At 36.6% G+C, this 21,474-nt stretch overlaps 1 protein-coding gene and 1 long non-coding RNA gene across 2 annotated transcripts; both read left to right on the forward strand.

The window, feature by feature from the left end:
* The first annotated feature begins 7,210 nt into the window (after positions 1-7,210).
* On the forward strand, positions 7,211-8,173 carry LOC131859370 (uncharacterized). Its single transcript, XR_009359093.1, has 2 exons — positions 7,211-7,967; positions 8,052-8,173. It is a non-coding gene; the product is annotated as an uncharacterized LOC131859370 (long non-coding RNA).
* Positions 8,174-14,375: 6,202 nt separating this feature from the next.
* On the forward strand, positions 14,376-18,669 carry LOC131045230 (pentatricopeptide repeat-containing protein At2g39620-like). The gene has a single exon (XM_057978778.2). It carries the CDS (start codon positions 14,627-14,629, stop codon positions 17,894-17,896), a length of 3,270 nt encoding a protein of 1,089 aa, XP_057834761.2. The 5' UTR covers positions 14,376-14,626; the 3' UTR covers positions 17,897-18,669.
* The last annotated feature ends 2,805 nt before the right edge of the window (positions 18,670-21,474 follow it).

The raw sequence follows: 21,474 nt of genomic DNA on the forward strand, positions 1-21,474 counted from the left end.
CTCTCTCTCTCTAGGTTTCTCCATCACTTCCTCTCCACCTATCTACCTCTACATATATGTCTCATTACCCACCTCTTTTTATTGATCTATATCTATCTCACTCCTCTCTCACTATCTAGGTCTCTCAACTATCTATATGTCCCCTCTATAGTTCTCTCACTTCCTCTATACCTATCTCTCTCCCTCCCCCTTAACCCTATCTCTTTATGAAATCCCTCCTCTTTTCTCTCTCCCCTAACCTCTTTATCTCCTCCTTCCATAGGTCTCTCACTCCCTCCATGTCTACCTCTACATCCATCCCCTCTTACTCCTCTCTTATTTATTTTGTCTATCCTCTTCTACGTCCCTCCCTTTCTCCCCCTCTCCCTCTCTATCCCCCCATCCATCCATACCCCCATATCTATCTCATTACCCCTCTCTGTTATTATCTCTTCCTCATGTATTCTCTCTCTACTATCTAGGTCATCACCTCTCTCTCCCCTCTCTAGGTTTCTCGCTCCCTTCCTCTCCACCTATCTACCTTGACATCCATGTCTCATTACCCACCTCTCTCTATCCCTCTCTATCTATCGCAATCCTCTCTCTCCATCTAGGTCTCTCGTCTCTCTTTTTGTATCTACTTATCTCACCTATCTATCTATTCCCTCTCTAGTTCTCTCCCTCTCTCTCCCCCTCTATCTCTCTCCCCCTCTCTCCCCCTCCCCCTCTATCTCCCTCCCCCTTTACCCCTACCTATTTCTAAACTTTTTCCTCCTCTTCTCTCCCTTCCCTCATCTCTCTACCTCCTCCTTCCCTAGGGATAAGGAGAGGGAGGGAGGTGGGTAGGGAGTGACCAAGAGACCTAGAGAGGGAACAGGTAGATAGGTGAGGGAGAGAGAGAATAAAATAAGAGAGATACGTTCACAAAGAGAGAAAGAGGGGCAAGGAAGAGAGGAAATAATTACAGAGGAGAGGGATATAAAGGTGAGAGATCTAGAACCTAGGAAGAGAAAGGTGAGGGACCCAGGGCGAAGAGATATAGGTGAGGGAGATAGAGGGGGAGAGAGAGGTGGGTAATGCGAAAAAGAGGGAGAGGTGGAGAGGTAAATATGGAGGGAAGGAGAGACATAGGGATGGAGAGAGAGATGTTGGAAGGGAGAGGTAGTGATCATGAGAATGGAGAGAGAGTGGAAGGAAACAATAAGAGGAGAAGAGAGATGGAGGGAGGGAAGGATAGATATGGAGGTAAGGAGGGAAAGCGAGAGAGAGAGGGAGATATTATAGGAGAGACCTAGAGAGAGGAGAGAGAGGAGAAAGAGAGAGAAGAGAGGGAGAGTAATATGTATAGAGTTTATGAGAGATAAAGAGGTGAGGAGAGAGAGAAGCAAATAAAAGAGTTCTAAAGGAAGATGGGTAAGGGGTGATGGAGAGAGAGTGGTGGAGAGGGAGGGAGAGAACTAGAGAGGGGGTAGATAGAGAGGTGAGATACCTAGAGGGTGTGAGAGAGGATGGATACCTATATGGGGAGAGAGGGGAGAGATAGATAGAGGGGAATAGAGAGATAAGTCTATTGAGACATGGATGGAGAGGTATAGAGGTGGGGATGGAGAGGTATAGAGGTGGAGATGGAAGGAGGGATAAACCTAGAAAGGGGAGAGAGGGAGAGAGAAAGGGTAGGAGGGAGAGGTGATGACCTAAACAATGGAGAGAGGGCATAAAGAGGGAGAGAGGGAGAGAGAGAGAGGGTAGGAGGGAGAGGTGATGACCTAGACAATGGAGAGAGGGCATAGAGAGGGAGAGAGTATAAGAGAGAGTAGGGGATGGAGATATGTATGAGGGTAATAAGGAAGGGGGAGATACATATGGAGGGAGAGACCTAGAGAGAGAGAGAGAGAGAGAGAGAGAGAGAGAGAGAGAGAGAGAGAGAGAGAGGTGGGGGTGGGGGAAGTATCAATATGGGTAATACCCTCAACCCTGTGTACCTTAAACCTTGTACCATCAAAATTGTACACCAAACCCTATATCAATACTCTGAACCCTAAACTATATATCATCATCCCTATACCTAAACCATGTATCATACTCTCTATTCACTACACCCTATATAAGGGAGGGAGAGGTGATGATTGAGAGAGGGGAGAGAGAGAGAAAATGAGAGAGATGAGAACAAAGTTGAAGTGAGGGATAAGGAGGGAGAGAGGGAGAGGTAGATAGGGAGTGATTGGGAGACCTAGAGAGGGGATGTATATAAAGGCGAGGGAAAGAAAGAAGTTTACAAAAAGAGAAAGAGGGGTAAGGAGGAAAGGAGAGAGGTAGAGAGGGAGGTACAAAACTAGAGGGGAGAGACATAAATCCTAGATCCTAGGGAGAGATTGTGAGAGACTTAGGGGAAAGACAAAGTGAGAGAGATATGGGGGGAGAGAGGTTGATCATGATATAGGGAGGGAGAGGTAGAGAGGTAAAGATGGAGGGAAGGAGAGACCTAGGGATGGGAAAAGAGAGGGTGGGAGGGAGAGTTAGTGATCAAGAGAATGGAGAGAGGGGAGAGAAATAATAAGAAAGAGAGAGAATAAGAGAGAGGGAGAGAGGGAGGGATAGATATGGGGGTAAGGAGGGAAGGTGAGGTAGAGAGAGCTAGAAAGGGGACATAGAAAGAGTGATAGAGAAAGATATATAAGTCTAGAGTTTGGGGGAGATAAAAAGAGTGAGATGGAGAGAGTGAGAAAAAGATGATAGGAGCATGTTGATCATTGAAAATTGACTAAGTCTAAAAATTATATGATCTTCTAAAACCTAGAATCTACATTACAGCTCTAGAGATTTGAAACCACTCTCAAACATCTTGCCAATATATACATGAAATATAACTAAAATGTTATATTTCATGTATATATTCGTCTTCAAGGGTTCGGTATTACTCGTGTCCAAACTAGAACTTTTGACCATTCATAAAATATACAATTAGTCAATGTAGAACATTTGGCGCTAGCCAAATGCAAAAGGTTCACTTTTCACATTTGGTGAGCACCAAATAGGGCGAGTGCCATATTTGGCACTTGCCAAATGCTTTGGATTGGAAAACACCAAACCTTTGGGTTGGATTTTCCGTGGGCATCCAACTCGAAGGTTAAATCCAACCCAAAGGTTTGGACGACCATTTCATGCCAATGACGTGTTTTTATGAAAAGATAAAAAGTGGCACCTTTTTGGTACCACATCTTGGTGCACTTGCCTGTTTAGAAGGACACTAAATTGTATGATTTTTTTGATAGTTTTTTCCCTGCTTCTTTACATGTAGGTAGTAGAAATTGAGATCTACTTTATCTTAGCATCAAAGCATCCAAAATGCATCAATATTACTTAGATGTGATAGTTTTATGCTTTTTCATGTCAATGCTATTTGTAGATTTGAAACAATAACAACTCTTCAAAAATATTGATGTTGTGGATATAGGGATAAGATTTTGGAGTGGTTGTGTTTTGGTAGTTATTTCGTAGGTTGAATCTTTGGGTATGGATATTTTTTCTTTACTATTTATTTCAGTTAGACTCAATAATGTTACTTTCATAATTTTTTCATGCAATGTTGGCTATGTATATCGTTGATGTGTAGTTATTGTAGATGTTATTATAGTATTGAATCATTGATCATATAAGTTGTAGACAAGGACAAGATGGGTAAGCATGTGCTCTCTACTCCCCCATCTCTAGAAAAGGTGGTCATTCCAGTAGCCTGATCTTGTTCATGCTCTCATATCTCCACCACTATTACAAACACCAAATGAAGTGACCTTTTTCATAAGCCTTTAATTATCAAACACACAAAAACCTCTATTTTAGAATAAAACAAAACAAAACAAACAATGATCCTACCAAATATAGATTCCAAAAAAATACACATTGGAACCATGGCAATTTACTTACCTTAAGATTTTGCACAAATTGTGTTTTCTACCAATGATGTTGATGAGTAAAAAAGTAGAAAAGTTTGTAGGAAAAATATTAGAGAACCCTACCAAAGACGAATATGTTTAGAATGAGACAAACCAAACATAATCTCCCTACTGCCGCTTCAATATATTTATATAACATAAAGAAAATCTTAAAAAGGTCAGATTCTTAAGCTGGAGACAAGATGTGATTTGATGCCCCAATCCAAATCTAATTTGATTTGATATGGTTTGAATGTGTTCCAAAAAATTATTAGCTGATAGGCTATTATATGTGGAGAACTCCCCATTGAAAAATTTTCTCGTGTTTGTTTTTCACAAATCTGATGCCTATTTCTCATGTTCAAAATGTTTAGGTAAAAAAAAATTCCAACACATACAATGAAAACAACACTGCCTCTACAGACCACCTTCCTTGTTTGTACAATTGCTTAGTTAATTAAACCTCTATTTTGCAGATTTTGGTTGGATATCTCATTTTCTAAAGTGGGTATGAAAGCTCTATATCAGAAAGCTAATGTATGGTAAAATTGTTAAAAGTAATTGGATTTTGATTAGCATTTGTGTCCATTATTGGTCTACAATGGATGATTAGAAATTTAATTGTTCGTGGGATATGGCAAAGTCTTAATCATTTTTTGATTTGATGATTTTAGATCTATCTGAAGGAAGAAGGATGGCCCGTATAAAGTAGATAGCCTATAAGTCCATAGGGGGGAAGACTCCTAGGAAGCAACTCTCTAGTATGGTTACTTCCTAAGATGCCCTAGTATAATTGTGCATACATTTTAGTGTGTTAGGATTGTAAATTTTTTTAAAAAAAATTATAGACTTAAATGAAAGCATCAATATAAAAATTCTACTGATTATTCCATCATTCCTTTATAAAACCTAAAATGTTTTAGAGTTTCTAGGGCAAATATTGATCTTCCTTAATTGCAAAAGAAAAGAAAAAATGTCTTCCAAATTGTATATCTTTACCCATTTCGACATAGCTTACAAAGGAAAAATAAAAATAACAGAAACTGAGAGAGATAAACGTATGCTACAACATACAAAACTAATTTTTATTCATTGAAAAATGCATTACAACTCCTCTCTTTTATAGAGGATCGAACAAACAGTTTTGGACTCTGTCTTATGAAATTTGCATGAATAAATATGCAAACTACTTCTAAACAGTTTGTCTAAATTTATAACTAAGGATGAATTGCTTGCACAACAGTGTATGGTCGGTGCATGTTAGTCGGTGGTTTCCAGAACATTCTTAACATGCATGCGGTGTAAGAGGCTGTAAACGGTGGCACTGGAAGCTGACGGTAGAGACTGAAGTTTGCGGGAGAATTTACTTTCCAACAATAATATGCCACGGAATTGGTTGATGAATAATATAATATATTTTAGTAATGTTTTTGATATCTTACTAAGTCTTGAATACTAGTGTAGTTTACATTTTAATGCTTTAGACCAGTCTATTAGGCCATGTAAGGGGATATATATAAATATGTATTCTGTAGGTGTATATGGAATTGTATATGCAGTAAGAATAGTATGTGCAACGTCCATGTATGTAGTAGTTGGTGTCTTCAGACATTTGGTAATATGTATGCAAAGAGGTCTGCATGCGTAATGTCCATGTAAACCTGTTGTTGGTGTCTTCTTGAGATTCAATTGCTGATATTACATAGTAATGAGCATGCTTTTCTTGTCATTTTCCGCAAATTGTCAGGAAATTTTACAAGAGTCGCATTAATAGGCGCCTTGTACTACTTCCTTATACATCTTTTTTTTCTTTTTATAGGATAAGAACATATGCCACAGAAGATTTCATTTATTTCAAGGCAAAGGCAGTACAAGTGCTCTATACATCTTGTTTTGATACATTTCAAGGACAGTTCATAGAAGAATTACAGAAACACTTTTCCTAGAGAGCCTCTAGGTATTTCAGTTTGCATCGTCTGTTTACAGGGAAACTTGGTATGTCAACAATATAATCTACTGGAATCAACTAGGAAGCACATCAAAACGCAAGATTCTAGTAATTAGCAGTATATGATACACAAGTTTCTGTGATCGGATATTAAGAAAAAAGTAGTTATGTCAAGATTGAACAAATTTTTCTATTTGTATTGGGAAGCCTTGCACTATGATTTTTTAGTTAAAAATATTTGAATGGTAAAGTTGTCAACCATGTTGAAAATTTTTGAGTTGATTGTTAAATATTTGAATTGTGTTGTCATTGATGTCAAAGTTGATGGTCCGAATGAAATCCGTTTTGGATATGATTTTGTTCTGTTGTAGGTTTCTACATTTAGTGTTGCTATTGAGTTTGATGCATGTTTTTCTATCTGGTGTTGCTGTTGAATTTGTGTTAGTGGAGTTTACTTGGAAAATTACAGTTGTGGCAAGTTCATTATGCATGAAAGAGCTTAATCCCCCAATGGTAGAATGCTTTGCATTGCTCTGAATAATGAAAAATATGTTTTATGTTTTTGGATATACTGTATGTGTTTTGTGGATATTATATCATTTGTTTTTTTCTGGTTTGCAGATGGTAGAAGTTTTTTGTTGGTATTTTCTGACAGTGAGGACGTCTGTCAGACTGATTCGGAAAATGCTTGGTGGCCTCCAGATTTGTAGAATCTTGTGCTGTGGTTTGGTAGACATGTTTACCTGTTTCCGGAAGAAAAGGATAAAATGACAACTGTAAAATTTACCATGATAATCCCATGTTCGACAGGAAGAAAATCCGATGGACTTTCCCACCTATAATAATAACCTATGGACTAATAATATCCTTTCATGAAATGATGCCATAATTTTACCAAAATTAATTTTACCTCATTTATAGCCACTTTCAGAGTTTCCTCGTTGGTCCGTTGGTTCTTTTGACTTGTGTAGATTTAATTTCTATAGCTAGGTTAAAGGATATTATAGTATTTCTACAATATTTTAAAACAGAAAATAAAGACCAATCTTACAATTTGTTTCTCTTTTTATAGAAGTGCTTCTTTGACATTCCCAATTTCAAAGTCATCCTTCCTTCTTATATAGGTCCTTGGCATTAATCTATACTAAGCACACAGGTTTTCAAGATTGGAACCATGGGTTACACAGATTAATGAGTTGGCAAGTTATATTACAATTAAATTCAAGAAGAAATAACCATACCAGTGGCTTCTACTTCAACTGTTAAAGGGTTTAATGCCACTTGTTCAGGGATTCATGCTACATTATGAATCTAGAATTATTATATTCCGATTGATGCAATGTACGTGCCCAAGTTATAGTCCAAGCTTTAGAATAAAGATTAAAGGTAAGACTAAGTTACTTTCTTGCCTACTAAGAAATCTAACTACTCTAGCTAATAATGAAGCCACTGGGATGGCAATAATTCCTGTTCATTTAATGTTACACAGTGACGACAAAAACAAAGTCCCAAGATTCTCCATATCTGAAAAATATTGTTACTTATTCTCCCCATGCAGCAAGGGGGCAATTGGGTATGGTGGTGCAATGCTTGCAGTTTGCTCATGTTCATTACTTGCCCTGCAACCATGTCTATGTTCTCTGAATCCCTCTCTATAAAATCTATAACCTGTGGCTGAAGTTTCAAAAAAGTTTAAATGTCTCCTTATATTTTAGGTTTTACTTCATTGGGTAATATCATCTATAAATGCTTCCCAAGCATTGATAGAAAGCAGGAAAACTGTGGGTGTTCAATGAATTTTATTTTTTGGCAGGAAAAAAGACAATGTTGGTATTAGAAGGATCTGCTATGCCTCTGATTGCAGGTGTGTTGGTGATGACAGTGATTTATGTTGCTCTATTGGCTGCAGAGAAGTCATGGAGTAAAAGGGCAAGCATTCCTCCGGATTGTTGTTTTCCATTCATAAAGGAATATGGATATGAGTTCAGGGCTTCTTCAATCAATTGAAGCCTGTGCAGGAAACCCCAGGAGGAAGTTCTGTGAAATGTTGACAGATTGTTTAGTTGCATGAATTTTTGCAGAGGGGAGGAAAAAGGAATGAAATCAAGGTGATTTGAAGGTTTTGATTTTGTAAAGAGGCTTATATTTGGAGTCCCTGATTTAGAATATGAACATGGTTGATTTGTATGCAGGAATACTCAGGATTGGTAGGGGAAAGCATGATGTAAATTGATGAACTCTGGTGAAAATCAATGTAATAGATCAGATTGCTTCCATGTGGAAATCCATAAAAATATAAACTATTTTTCTTGTACTATTGATTTGTTGAAGTAGATGGATACCTTGATGAGTTATTTTGATTTAATGGAGGTTTGATTAATATGGATTTTAGTCATTTCAAGATGATTTTAATGTTTTTAAAATTTACAGAGATTTGGGGGGTGACAAATAGCTAAATAAGCATTAATAGTTTAAAGATTGGGTGTGGGGTGTTGGTTGGATATATTAGAATAGAATGGATTAATATGATACAATCGTGTCATAAATAGTAATAAAGAGAGAGGATAGGAAATAAAATCAAAATAACCTATGATACAATCTATTGTGTCATTAATATGTTATTTAATGGATTTTATTATGAAATAAAATCAAAATTATTTAGGTATTTAGGGTTGAATTTCTCAGAATGTTGTAGAAACTTGTTTATAAAGTAGTTGGGTAGTATGATTTTATTTTGTAGACATTTTAGGTTTGTAGTTCTTCTTTTTAAGGATATGTTGTGCTAATTCATGGAAAAGTATTTAGAAGGGCTGAAATGTGGCTGATTTAATTTCTTATTTCAAAATTCAATGTTGAAGTCATGTAAAATGGAGGTTTTTCGCTGTAATTTTCTTGTGAAGAATATTTAATGGTTAAAATGTAAAGGTGCATGGTGTGGAGTGAATTCTACTATTAAATATTTGGTTAGTGGTTTTCCAACTCACGGATGCTCTAAAATAGATATAACGAGGCCTCTTGGATTATGAGAGCACCTCATAATTTGTATGATGAGAGTTATGTTGTAGTATAAAGCACCTCAAACATTAGGGGACCTAATTATAGCAATGGTGAGGAACTTAGTCTTTTATCACATGGAATACTAAGACAATGCCTGTATTAAATACAATCGATGTATCCATTGCACCTCTATTCAATGTAAGTGGTGGTGTTTAGATTTGTAATTGAAGAATGATTGTAGTTTGCCGAAGGTAATGAGTTCTATATATATGCCTTGGCATTTAAAAAATGTTCTAGGCAATTGTGTGTGTGGATTAGAATACAAATATTCATTTTTTCTCTATATTGGATTGACTTCATGATTCTAGACCCACTTCACAAATATGAACTTACTTTTATACCTAAAAAATTGACCTCTAATGATATTTGGATCTTGAATTGTGAACACTTGGAAGAGTAAAATATTAAACAATGACATTCTATATCATACTCTTGGGGCTTTTTTTATCAAGCTAGCAATATATAAAAATACCTTCGTAGACAATAAGCTCCAAACATGAGCATGAATTGTTGAATGATTGCTTGATTTATTTTTGATAATTAGATGATCAAGATTGTGGTTGTGGGGATGACCCTACACCCATAGATATGATTTTGGTCAAACAACATGCTGGATCTATGTATAATAAGATTATATTATAGATAAGGACTAAATTAATTATTAAAATCAAGCAAAGAAACTAACTAGATAGGTATTGCATACACATAAACATAGGAATAAGTGATACTTATGGGCAAGGTGTGAGCAACGCTATGTATGCTAAGCCAACTATCAAACAAATATACCAATTGTAGCTAAATGATATTGTTCTAAATTAGGCATAAAACTAAATTACAAACATTTTAAGGATGGTTTTTTCACCATTACACTTTGCCTTCTTTGAGGTTCATGCCAATATATAACAATGGATCATGAATTTCTAAGCATGTATTAGTCTTAAGCATGCTTAAAGTAAATGAAATAGATAGATGAACCTACAATCCATAAAGGACATAAGTTCTTCTTCCATATTATTTTCGTTTTCATATATTTTCTCCATGAATTCTTGTAAGACAAGGGCTATAAGATTATATGAGTAGCTTCTAACTTGCAAGATAGATCAATTACAAAAATGAGAACTTTAATTATCATGCATGCCCCATTTCAATTGATTGCCCTCATTGGGAGTAACTAATTAAAATAAGATCTTATTAGATATATCAATAATAAATATAAGCATATAGACAAACCGATAATAGAATTCATCGTGAGATAATCATAAACACAATGTGATAAAACTAGTAAAAAGTGATAAGAATCTAAGTGCATATACTCATCCAAGAATGTAAGTATTTAATACTCATTGCTAGAAGAGTACATCATGAGAAGCATGATAATGGTGATGTAGTCATCAATAGCCAAAAATATTCATGGAATTACAATAATGGCCCTATATGGCATCCATGAGCATGAGAACCTATAGGATAGGATTATTGAGTAATTAGGATTGAGATAATGGTAAATAAATTGATGCAAGAGCATATGGGCTCATGGGTATTCCTGCATCCCCCCAAAATAATCCTATTGAGTTTCAAATTTGTTTTGTTTTATGTTGGTAATTTTGGTGAGTTGTTGTAGGGGAAATTGTGATGAAATTTTGGTTAGGAATTTGCTTGTGTGAAAGAGCTTAAACGGTTCCAACAATTGGAAAAAAGTGAAACTCTAACAAAACAACACTTTAAAAAATAGGAATTCATTTAATAGGATGAATGTGAAGAGTGTGCTTCTTTACATAGATTTATAGGAGGATTTTTAGATGGAATGACCATAGGGATTCATTTAAGGGTCTTCATTAGTTTTTAGATTAAGTCTCTCTATAAACTCAAGCAAGCCCCACAAGCTTGGATTCCGAGACAACGAGTTTTTATTATTGTAAGGCAATGCTATGTACATAAATCACAAAGAATATTATTGTTATGAGATACAATTGAGGCATTGAACCAAGGACTTATGTGATTCCATCTAGAAGGTAATGATCTGCATATTGAAAACCATCTCCCAACCTATTTTATTTCAAACATGAGAAGTGAAAGGAAGACTAACTTAATTCTATAAATTATTTTACTTCATTCATACTAAGAGTGTTGATGATACACGGAAAGTAATTGTTCTTCCCCTTGATATAAAACACTCTTGTCACATTGTATAAATCCTTATATTTGCTATGCATTGTAATACAAGTATATCACATCTTAAAACTACTATATTGAATAGGATTATGTACCCTAAATTTATAGAACCTAAAGTGTAGGAAGAATACCTTCATTTTTCTCATTCATTGACCAACCTTGCAACAATCTTGAGCATAGGAACTCATACTTTCTTAGAGATTGTTGGCAATAACATTCCAACACCATGTTTGAGTATTTTTTTCATTTCTTCCCCCTAACTTAAACTTAACTTTCCTAACAAATTAGTTCATTTACTAGCTCATTCTCCACTTAAGGGTATATTAACTCACTAGTTCATTTCCAAGCTAATTCTCTAGATGTAGGTCCTTTTTCACTCTACGTCTTAGGGAGCTTTTACACATAATCCCATATCGGTCCTTCAAATTCGTGCATAAAATAAATAGCTTTGTCCAATCCTCTTTAGGTGAACTTTAAAGTTTTTTCCAAGAAGCTTTGAGGGGGTTCTCAAATCATTTTTTTTCTTCATATGGCTAGTTTTAAAACATAAATGGCTCTTCAAAGTTGACTTGCTTGTTCTTGTAAGGTTGGTAAAGGGATAGACAATTAAAATTAAATATATTTCACTTCCTCACATAATTGATCTTGACTTTTTTTCTTTTCATTTGGGGCCATGTTGTAGATATCATGATACTATTCAAAGAGATAATGCACTCGGGCATAGTTCAAAATTATGAATGAAAGACATCTTACCGCCCATGATTCAAAATCCTAATGAAAGACATGTCCCCACTCATGACTCAAAATGCTCAACAAAAGACATGTCACCATGCAACTAACATTGAAAAGTTGCTTAGAATTAATCTTTGATTCCTTTAGCTTAATTACAATTACAATGAAGAATGAAGTTGGACTACAATATCTTGGTGTGGCTTTTAGCTTAATCAAAATAAGAATGATGTTATTGATCATAATATCTTGGAATGACCTTTAGCTTAATCACATGAAGAATGATGTTATTGATAGACTTACGAAAAAGAATCTTTTTACCTTTAACCATACCTCAAATGACAATATCTTTTCCCATTAGAACTTCATATAAATCACAACACACAACAAAATTGACCATTTTCTCACATCCCTGCCTAATTGTATAAACTCATTATATTTGCAAATCCACCTATGTCCATTCTCATAATATAATTGCTTCATATAACTCCAAAAAAAACACCCTTCCTCTCAAAATCCTTAAGCACAAACTTGTGAAGATTAAAACAGACAGAGAAAACATTCAACAATTAAACTAAAATGGAAATAAATAGAAAAATATACATGGCAATGCATGACGCAAGGTTTTAACGTGGTTTACCATTACCAGCTACATCCACTAGAAAGCAGGTAACACTTATATTAATCAATATCTCCAATACTACAACATACATGTGTTGACAATTGACACTCATTTGATTGGTTTCATATGTTGTCATCGATGGCAACATGTTTCAGCTTCATTCTTTGGTTTGGTACTTCACCAACAGACACTTCACCGACACCAGCAGGTATCTTCACCGGTAGGAAGGATTCTATGGATACCGGTATAGGAAGCCGACATCATTGGGAGATCCGGCTATCAACTATTCATTTTGTTGCTTATGTATATATGTAATGAGCCGACATGTATAATCATTTTTTGTATTATCTATGTAAGCCAACATAAGTCATGAAGGTTTGTAAGGGTATATAGGTCAATTATTATATCATTTTTGATATATGAGGATGTGGTGTTGTTAGTAATGCGAAGATCATGTATATGAGGTCATTTGTGTATGAGATCAATATTGTGTAATGATCTGTAGATGATTTTGGATGCACTCATAGAGCGAAGGTTTAGTAAGGGTTTAGGGTTTCAAAACTAGAACAATTAGAGCTTGAACCGTACTCAGGCATTGGAGATGCTATCATTGCAGTTCATTCTTCCTTCTAGATTGTAGTCTGGATTTTTATGTAGTCAATGAGACTCCTTTTGTAATGAGCAGTGTGCTCTAGGTTGTTGGCCTTCCTGCAAGTACAGGCCCCTCAATTTGTAATCACATACTTAGAGCCAAAGTATTATCTGACTGTGGGTAGGCTTCCCACTATGGTTTTTCCCTTTACCGGGTTTTCCACGTACAAATCTTGGTGTCATGTGGATGGTATCTATTCTCTAATTGTTACTTGCGCTTAATTGGTATATCTGCTATTTCGATATTTGGTTTATGCATTCTGGTATTGATCTTATGTGTTCCAGTATTAAAGTTTTAATTGCTTAAGGTTTCGGTAATCTGGTGACAATGGTGAAGATTAAAATGAACAAAGAAAACATTCAACAATTAAACTAAAATGGAAATAAACAGAAAAATATACATGACAATGCATGACGCAAGGTTTTAACGTGGTTTACTAGAAAAACCTTCGTAAGTTCAAACCCATGCAAGTGCGATTCTCAGAAATGGAAATGTACCAAGGCTAAGGCAGGTGATAATAATGGTGCGGTAAGCATGGCTTGGCAGTTACGTCGACCTGACAGTGGTTGGGAGGAACACGTGGCGATGATGTGGCTGGAATGTCTGAAGGCATTACTAAATGCTTGCAGTGATTTCTTCAAATTGGTGAGTCAAGGTCATGATAAAACGAAAGGGCTTGTGCTTGTACAACCTGTTTTTCTGGATTTTCAGTTATGAGGGAGCATAGGGGATCATAATCGATTAACAAATAAAGTAATAGGAGTTCAGGTTTGTGACTCAAATCTGGTTTGGAGACGGCTTATCCGTAGTGTTTGTGAACAAGAGTTTGCGCAGTTAAAGTCTTGCAGACTGCGTGCAATGTAGGTTTGGAATGGAAGCATGGATGTCGTTGTACATGGTTGCACCAGTTGGTCTTCACGGGGGAGATTGTTGGGAATATGAAGCCCAACAATCACACGGTTGTTTGTTTTCCCCAGAAGACTCTTCGTTTCATATCTGAGATGTTTATAAATGACTGAGTGCAGTCATGTATGCTGTAGTATTGGAGATATTGATTAATATAAGTGTTCCTTGCTTTTTGGTGGATGTAGCCAGTAATGATGAACCACGTTAAAACCTTGCATCATGGATTGTCATGTATATTTTTCTATTTATTTCCGTTTTAATTTAATTGTTGAATGTTTTCTGTGTTCGTTTTAATCTTCACAAAACTAATATTCAGATTACATTTGGCGAAGGTCAAGAATTTTTAATTGAATAATTTAAAAATTATGCTTCCCTACCACACTTTCTTATTCTACAGTTAAATAATCCTGATTAACTGTGTGGTACGAGACACCAAGCAGGTTATGTATTAAAGTTTGTTTGCTTTTGAATGCAGTTCGGCATTCGAGAGGGCATTAAAAACCTGTTTTAACTGAAAAATGCTCCCAGGCTTACCACTGGCGTAGGCTGAATTACACTGCTCATTTTCCGCACTCTTATTACAATCATAAAATGCCATTGCCATCCACAACTCATCTCAATCTTGCAGCATTATGTTGGAGGCGGCGCTGCACATTCTGCTTACTACACACAGTATCCCTCAAGACTACTCTACGTATCTTCAGTTATTGCAGAACTGTATTCTCAAGAATGCGCTCTCACAGGGGAAAAAAGTCCACTCTTTCATCGCTCACAGGCGATTTGCCTTTGCTACACGCACGACTTTTCATAATAAGCTTATTTACATGTATATCAACTGCGGAAGTTTGGTTGATGCCCGAAAAGTGTTTGACCACATGAAAGAACGAGACATCCTCTCATGGAATTCGATTATTTCAGCATACAGAAAACATGGGCAACCAAACGAGGCAGTCAAAGTGTTTCACAATATGCAACAAACAGGTCTCCAACCCGATAAGATCACATTTGCCAGCGTACTTCCAGCCTGTGCCAAAATGGGGGCTTTGGAACAAGGTATGCACATCCATCAAAGTATAAAGGATAGAGGAATTTTGTCAGATGTTATAGTTGCAAGTTCCCTGGTCGACATGTACGCAAAATGTGGAAGGATAGACAAGGCACGGGAACTGTTTAACGAAATGCCTCAGAGAGATGTCATTTCATGGAATGCAATGATTGCAGGATTTACACAAAATGGATTTGTTGAAAATGCGTTAGAAACTTTTAAGCAAATGCAATTGGCAAATGTAAAGCCAAATTCTACAACCTTTGCCAGCATCCTACTTGCCTGTGCCAAAATGGGAGCTTTCGAACAGGGTATGGACATCCATCAAATCATAATAGGAGGAGGATTTTTGTGGGATATTAAAGTTGGAAATGCTCTGTTAGACATGTATGCAAAATGGGGGATCATGGACAAAGCATGTGAACTATTTGAAAGAATACCAAAAAGAAATGTGGTGTCATGGACTGTGATGATTGCAGGGTATGCTCAAAACGGATTTGTTGAAAAGGCTTTAGAAACATTCAAGCAAATGCAATGGGCAGGTGTAAAGCCAGACTCGACAAGCTTTGCCACTATCCTTCGTGCGTGTGCCAAAATGGGAGCTTTGCAACAGGGCATGGACATTCATCAAAGCATAATGGAAGAGGGACTTATATCAGATGTTACGGTTGCAACTGCACTAGTAGACATGTACGCAAAATGTAGAAGCATAGACAAGGCACGTGAACTGTTTCACAGAATGCCTAAAAGAGATGCCATTTCATGGAATGCAATGATTGCAGGATATGCTCAAAATGGATTTGTTGAAGAGACTTCAGAAACATTTAAGCTAATGCAATTGACAGGTGTAAAGCCAAATTCTGCATCCTTTGCCAGCATCCTCTCTGTCTGTACAAAAACGGGAGCCTTCGAACAGGCTATGGAAATTCATCAACGCATAATGGAAGGGGGATTTTTGTCGGATACTATAGTTGGAAATGCTCTGGTAGACATGTATGCTAAATGTGGCAGCATAGACAAGGCACGTGAACTTTTTGACATAAATTCTCGAAGAAATGTGGTCTCATGGAATACCATGATTGCAGGATATGCACAGAATGGATTTGCTGAAAAGGCTTTTGAAACTCTTGAGCAAATGAAATTGGCAGGTGTAAAGCCAAATTCCACAACCTTTGCTAGTGTGCTCTCTGCCTGTGCCAAAATAGGAGCTTTGAAGTCGGGTATGGACATTCATCAAAGCATACAGGATAGGGGACTTTTGTCAGATGTTGTAGTTTCAACTGCCCTAGTAGACATGTATGCAAAATGTGGAAGCATGGATAAGGCACGCGAACTGTTTGATAGAATGCCTCAAAGAGATGTCATCTCATGGAATGCAATGATCGCCGGATATGCACAAAATGGATTTGATGAAAAGGCTTTAGAAACTTTCAAGCAAATGCTATTGGATGGAGTAAAGGCAAATTCCACAACATTTGCGAGCATCCTACCTGCATGTGCCAAAACAGGAGCTTTGGAAAAGGGTATGGATATCCATCAAAGCATAATCGATAGTGGAATTTATTCAGATGTTGTAGTTGTAACTGCCCTGGTAGACATGTATGCAAAATGTGGAAGCATGGAAAAGGCACGTGAATTGTTTGACAGAATGCCTCAGAGAGATGTGGTTTCATGGACTGCAATGATTGCAGGATATGCACAGAATGGATTTATTGAAAAGGCTCTAGAAACTTTCAAGCAAATGCAATTGACTGGTGTGAAGCCAGATTCAACGACCTTTGCCAGCATCCTCCCTGCCTGTGCCAAAATGGGAGCTATGGAACAGGGTATGGTCATCCATCAAAGCACAATGGAAAGCGGATTGTTTTCAGATATTATAGTTGGAAATGCTCTGGTAGACATGTATGCGAAATGTGGAAGCATAATCAAGGCACATGAACTGTTTGACAGAATGCCTCAAAGAAATGTTGTCTCATGGACTGTAATGATTGCAGGATATACACAAAATGGATTAGTTGATAAGGCTTTAGAAGCTTTCAAGCAAATGCAGTTGGCAGGTGTAAAGCCAAATTCTACAACCTTTGCTAGCATCCTTCCTGCCTGTGCCAAAATGGGAGCTTTGGAACAGGGTATGGACATCCATGAAAGCGTTTTGGAAGGAGGATTTTCATCAGATGTAACAGTTACCACTGCCCTGGTAGACATGTATGCAAAATGTGGAAGCATAAACAAGGCACGTGAACTGTTTGACAAAATGCCTCAAAGAGAGGTAATCTCATGGAATGCCATGATTGCAGGATATGCACAAAATGGATTTTGCAAGGATGCCCTCAAAATATTTGAATTAATGAAGCAATCTGGAACACACCCAGACATTGTAAGCTTTGCTTGTGTTTTATGTGCATGCAGCCATGCAGGTTTGGTGGATGAGGGCTGCACATACTTCAATCACATGAGTAAATCTTACTGCATTACACCTACAGTTGATCACTATGTGTGCATGGTTGACATTCTTGGCCGTGCTGGCTATCTTGAGGACACCCTAAACTTTATCATTAAGATGCCAGTTAAACCTGTGGTGGTCGTGTGGATGTGTTTTCTTGGTGCTTGTAGATCACATATGAATATAGGCTTAGGAGTATTTACAGCGACTCTGCTTTGCGATTTGGATCCTAAGAATGCTGCGACTTTTGTTCTTCTCTCAAACATCTATGCAGATATGGGCAGGTGGGAGGAGGTTCAAATGGTAAGGAGATTGATGAAAGATAGAGCAATAAAAAAGATCCCTGGATGTAGTTGGATTGAAGACCATAAAACAATACATGCTTTTTGTGTAGGAGACAGATCACATCCATAGACACAGGAGATCTATCCAAGTTTGGAGTGATTAGCTTGGGAGATGAAGGCAGTGGGGTATTTTCGAGATTCAAGACATTTACTTAATGATGTGGAAGAGGAGGAAAAAGAATTATTTCTCTGCCACCATAGTGAAAAGTTGGCAATTGCATTTGGTTTGTCAAACACACCCTTGGAACAACTATTAGAATTGTAAAGAACCTTTGAGTATGTGCTGATTGTCACACCACAACAAAATTTATCTCCAAGATTGTTGCAAGAGAAACTGTTGTGAGAGATGCAAATCATTTCCATCATTTCAAACAGGGACAATTTTCTTGCAGAGATTATTGGTGATGCTAAATGAAGCTATCCCAAAAAAATAGGCTTGTATGATAATGTGCACCATGTCACACCTGCAGTAATAATGAAGGGACAAAGTTTTATTTTCTGTTTTTAAAAAGTTTTAATCTATGTTTCATTTTTCTATTGAATATTTGACAATCTAGGCCATGCTATTGGCTTCGTAAAATTAGTTATACAGAGTGCAATGCTGATCACTGCTTATATATACTATTGGGGTATCTGTTAAAGATATGTTTTATGATAATATGGATATTTCATTGAATCGTTTTCACCAAACCTGCATATGTATGAAATGAAAAGCTGGAGGAAGAGGAAGAGAACGGACAAAAACAAAAGGTGAGGAACACTAAAAGTAACTAGAAAGAAGTGACCAGCGGGAAAGGTGAGGAGAGCTCACTCTTTTATAGTTCTTATGTTGGATTAATTGTATTCTCTTTTTTCGTGCAAGTGCGCCGTTTGAAATTAAATTACATATTCCAAATCAGTGGTATAATTCTGTATAAGTGCACGCAGATTTTGTCTTATTAATGGTTAAATATTTCGATTTTTTCTTTACAGTGCTTTGCTCTATGAGATAGCTTAGAGATTTGTGAATTCACAAATATTTATTATTTTGATTTCAATTTGTTTAGTTTTAATTGGAAATAAACTATTACAATTTATTTGTGAGGAAGTTAAAAAAATACAATTGTGTTCATGTAGAACACAAACCTATTACTGAGGGGAGGGGGTGAATCAGTAGTAGATGTAAATCTTTAGTCCAAAAATTTCGAACTGAAATCTGAAAGTTATAGCAACTGAAACTAAAAATAATGCAACCACAAAAGGCACTAGACATAAGATTTAAGATTTTACATGGAAATCCAACTTGAGAAAACCACAGTGAGAAATGCTGCTAGTATTTACTGTCCTAATCCAACCTCACAGTTACCAACTGTTGATTTATAGCTAGGTCGGATTCCTAGCTTGGGCCGACCTAGCTCTCTAATCGTGTTAACTGGGCCCTATTTGGGCGATTTATGTTAAATACACATGTAACGTGCTGTGACTTGCATGTATAACGTGTAAACATTATGTAAAATATGGCTTGGCACCAAAATTATGTAACTTGTAAATAGGTCACGACCTATACTTGTAACTTGTAAAATGAAATTATTTGTTTATATTTTGGCGGGAATTTTCATATGGCCGACCTAGCAAAGTTAAGGCATTGTAACTCATAAAGTCAAGGCAAGTTGAAGCCTTTCACATAGATTCGAATTATCTTGAAGATCAGCGAATCTTCCTTGGAGGTCAGCGAATCTATCCAAGGCTCAGCAAATACATATTGAAGGACAGCAACCATACCTTGAGATCTGCGAAATCCTTAAGAAGACAAGCGATCAGCAGAGCAGTGATCAGACATTGGACATCAGCAGCGAATGTCATCTCAGTTGAGTGAGTTCATCCAATGTGCAAGTCTGGAGACCTCTGATCAAGCATTCCCTACTTGATGGTGAATTCTGAGTAAAGGATATCTGCCCTAGAGACTGCCCTATATGTGATTGGGATTTGGTCAAGTTCGGATCAGAACTTGTAATTCAGATAAGTTGAGTTTCTCAAGCCCTAGGTGGGTGTATTTGTAATTAGTTACATTCTGACGTTAATATAATCAGATCTGAATAGTGTTGCTGGGTTTTTCCTCCAAGAGGGAGGTTTTCCCAGGGTACTGCTGTGTTCTTGTGTGTTGCTCTTATGCTATGATGTGTTACATTTTCAGTTTCTGTTATTTACTCTCAGTCTGATTACTAAAATTAACACAACTCAAGAATTTTGAAACACCAACTCCAGAATCAATTCAGTTATAGAGAATGTTTACATATATAACAATAATACCAGTCAACCTCTAGATCATAGTAAATCTTGATGCCAAACGTCTCTGTGTAACTGCAAAATGATATATTGAAATAAATGCTGAATTATAATATGTTCCTGTATATCTGAAAAACTGATAAAGATCTGCAAACAAGATATTTGATGATCTTGTGTTTGTCTGTAACCTTCGCAGCCCCTGTCAATATAAACTCAGAATCTAAAACTATCAAAAGAATGCCAAAGAGATCACTGCTAAAATTCACACTTCAGAATACTGTGGCTGTAAACAAATATTATCTTAATCATTACATCAATATACAATAACTGTAAACATTTATCAAACTTCTATGAATACGATTACCCTTGTCTGTGCCACTGTAATCTACAGAGAGTTTGTAGTTACTTGTAGTAAAAATTTGATCACAAAGTTGTACTCCTTCCTAGATTTACATGATGCATGTTCCTCACAACATTTGATCATTCACACGATGTATTTACTCTTTGTTTCACATTCACTCATCTAAAAAAACATCGAACTCCAACACAACATTTATAAGAATGTGGATACAACGTAGGGAATTATCTTGGTTCGAACTGCCACAAAACTGTCTTGTCAACTAATCAAAGTTATTAACTAGTTGTTTGTTGGAAAGCGGTTATAACCACTATCAACTGTCCCATAACTCCCATACGATATTATAACATATTTTCAGTCACAAGCATTTGTCATTGCTGAAGACAATACTTACAAATATGATTATTATGAATACGTCCATTGCTGACGACAATATAGAACGAATAGAACCAGTTCCAGAAAAAACACAAAATGGATATGAAAAGAATGGTAACCAAATACATTGTGAATTCTGTACATTATCATTCTGTGTTCTATAATCTTATATATTCGCTGTGATCTCTGTACATCGTTCTGGAATACTTGTATATTTGCTGTTGTCAAACTACAGAGAGCAAAATGGGTTGCCAACTCCAGACTGGTGGACATCAATGACAAATATGCTAACAGTTTATGTTCTAATTAGCAGATATGCATGGCACTTGAGAAACTCACATAATAAGATTTGTAGATTGTTGTTAGAGAAGAGAATAATATTTGTATATTTTAAAAACAAAATCACAATTTGTACTGCATTGTAATTGCATATTCATGACATGTTATACCTTGTAAGCTGTGACTAGAGGGCGACCATCAAAATATTTTAGGATTGGTGGACTTGGGGGAGGGGCTCACCCTTTGAGCTTAAGGAATCTTAAAGCATGTACATATATTCTCAAATCTCCTCCTAAAAATATTGCTATGGTGTAGGAGAGTTAGATGTGCTACCTAGACCTTGTTCAATGTTTAGGATTTCAACCTATGCT

Source organism: Cryptomeria japonica, chromosome 10, assembly GCF_030272615.1.
Source record: "Cryptomeria japonica chromosome 10, Sugi_1.0, whole genome shotgun sequence".
Lineage (NCBI taxonomy): Eukaryota > Viridiplantae > Streptophyta > Pinopsida > Cupressales > Cupressaceae > Cryptomeria > Cryptomeria japonica.